Raw genomic sequence first — 1,270 nt, forward strand, 5'->3', positions numbered from 1 at the left:
TAACTACCTAGCTAGCTATCTATCTATCTATCCAACTAACTAACGTTACTGTACACTCCACATACACTCAGCTAGCTAGCATTTCCATGTTGTAGTTAGCCTAGCTATATGTGTTAGCCAGCCGTGAAAATGTTATAGGCTGTTAATGTTAACACGTTAGCTTGAAAAGGCAGGCACATTGAACAAAATAATACGTGGGAGACGAATACTCACAATAGAAAGCTCATGTTTCTCTTCTTTATAACGTTAAAGTAAAGCCTTCGTAAGACCGCGGTGTAGAGAGAGTGAAGTCAAAACAAATGCTTCCAGTGCAGTGTCAGGCTTGTCAAACTGGTCCAAATTACGGACTGTTTAAGCGGACCCTGAACTAAAACTTCGTCCTACGACTAAAATGTAGCTTTGTATCAGCGAGCTCTGCAACATCTAGCTACCTAGCCAAACTATAAAGACGACCGCCCAAAACGTTTGCTTAGCTGGATGACTGACTAGCATTACTATGAGATCTGCTAAACTGCACAGCACATTTGATTACAGCAAACTTCAACGAGCCCTACTTGGAAATTAATTCTCGCGATAGAATCCCATTCACGTTTCATAGTACTCTACTGTCACCAGCAGAGAGCAGTGAACAGACACAGTTGTTCTGTTTCTTGCCAGTATTTCATTTTTTGTACTTTTTACCCTCAATAGGTAGTTACAGTCAAATCCCATCACTGCAACTCCTGTACGGACTCAGGAGAAGCAAAGGTCGAGAGCCATGAATCCTCCGAAACACAACCCTGCCAAGCCACACTGCTACTAGATACAGTGCTCACTTAACCCGGAAGCCAGCAGCACCAATGTATCGGAGGAAACATGACTGAAGTCATCATGCATGCGCCCAACTCGCCACAAGGAGTCACTAGCGCGATGGGACAAGGATATCCCGGCTGGCCAAACCCTCCCCTAACCCAAATGACGCTTGGCCAATTGTGCACCGATTGTGCTGGTCGCAAACTCAGGTCTGTAGTGACGCCTCAAGCACTGCGATGCATTGCCTTAGACCGCTGCGCCACTCAGGAGGAGTTACAATTTTATCTTGTTCTAGACTTTTTTCTGTCATCGACATGAGGACCTTTTGAATGTTGCGTGCACACACCACTCGGATCAACCAATCTGCGCTTCGCAGCTGTTCTGAAACCAAGAAATCCCAGACTCCCTCATCTTGTTAAGAGAAGCCGGATATATTGTCCCTGTCCATTCAGCCAGCAGGGTATTCCGTCCATCGCAC

General features: G+C 45.6%; 1 protein-coding gene across 1 annotated transcript in view; it reads right to left on the bottom strand.

Annotated features, from left to right (window-relative positions):
- Positions 1 to 575, bottom strand: part of LOC110523355 (MOB kinase activator 1B) — an 8,874-nt gene extending 8,299 nt beyond the window's left edge. The window contains exon 1 of the mRNA XM_021601981.3: positions 214 to 575. Within this exon, the coding sequence (XP_021457656.2) occupies positions 214 to 227 (14 nt within the window). The 5' untranslated portion in view covers positions 228 to 575. The remainder of the gene's footprint in view (positions 1 to 213) is intronic.
- Positions 576 to 1,270: the final 695 nt, after the last annotated feature.

This window comes from Oncorhynchus mykiss, chromosome 5 (genome assembly GCF_057628025.1).
Source record: "Oncorhynchus mykiss isolate SJ-2025 chromosome 5, ASM5762802v1, whole genome shotgun sequence".
Taxonomy (NCBI): Eukaryota; Metazoa; Chordata; class Actinopteri; order Salmoniformes; family Salmonidae; genus Oncorhynchus; species Oncorhynchus mykiss.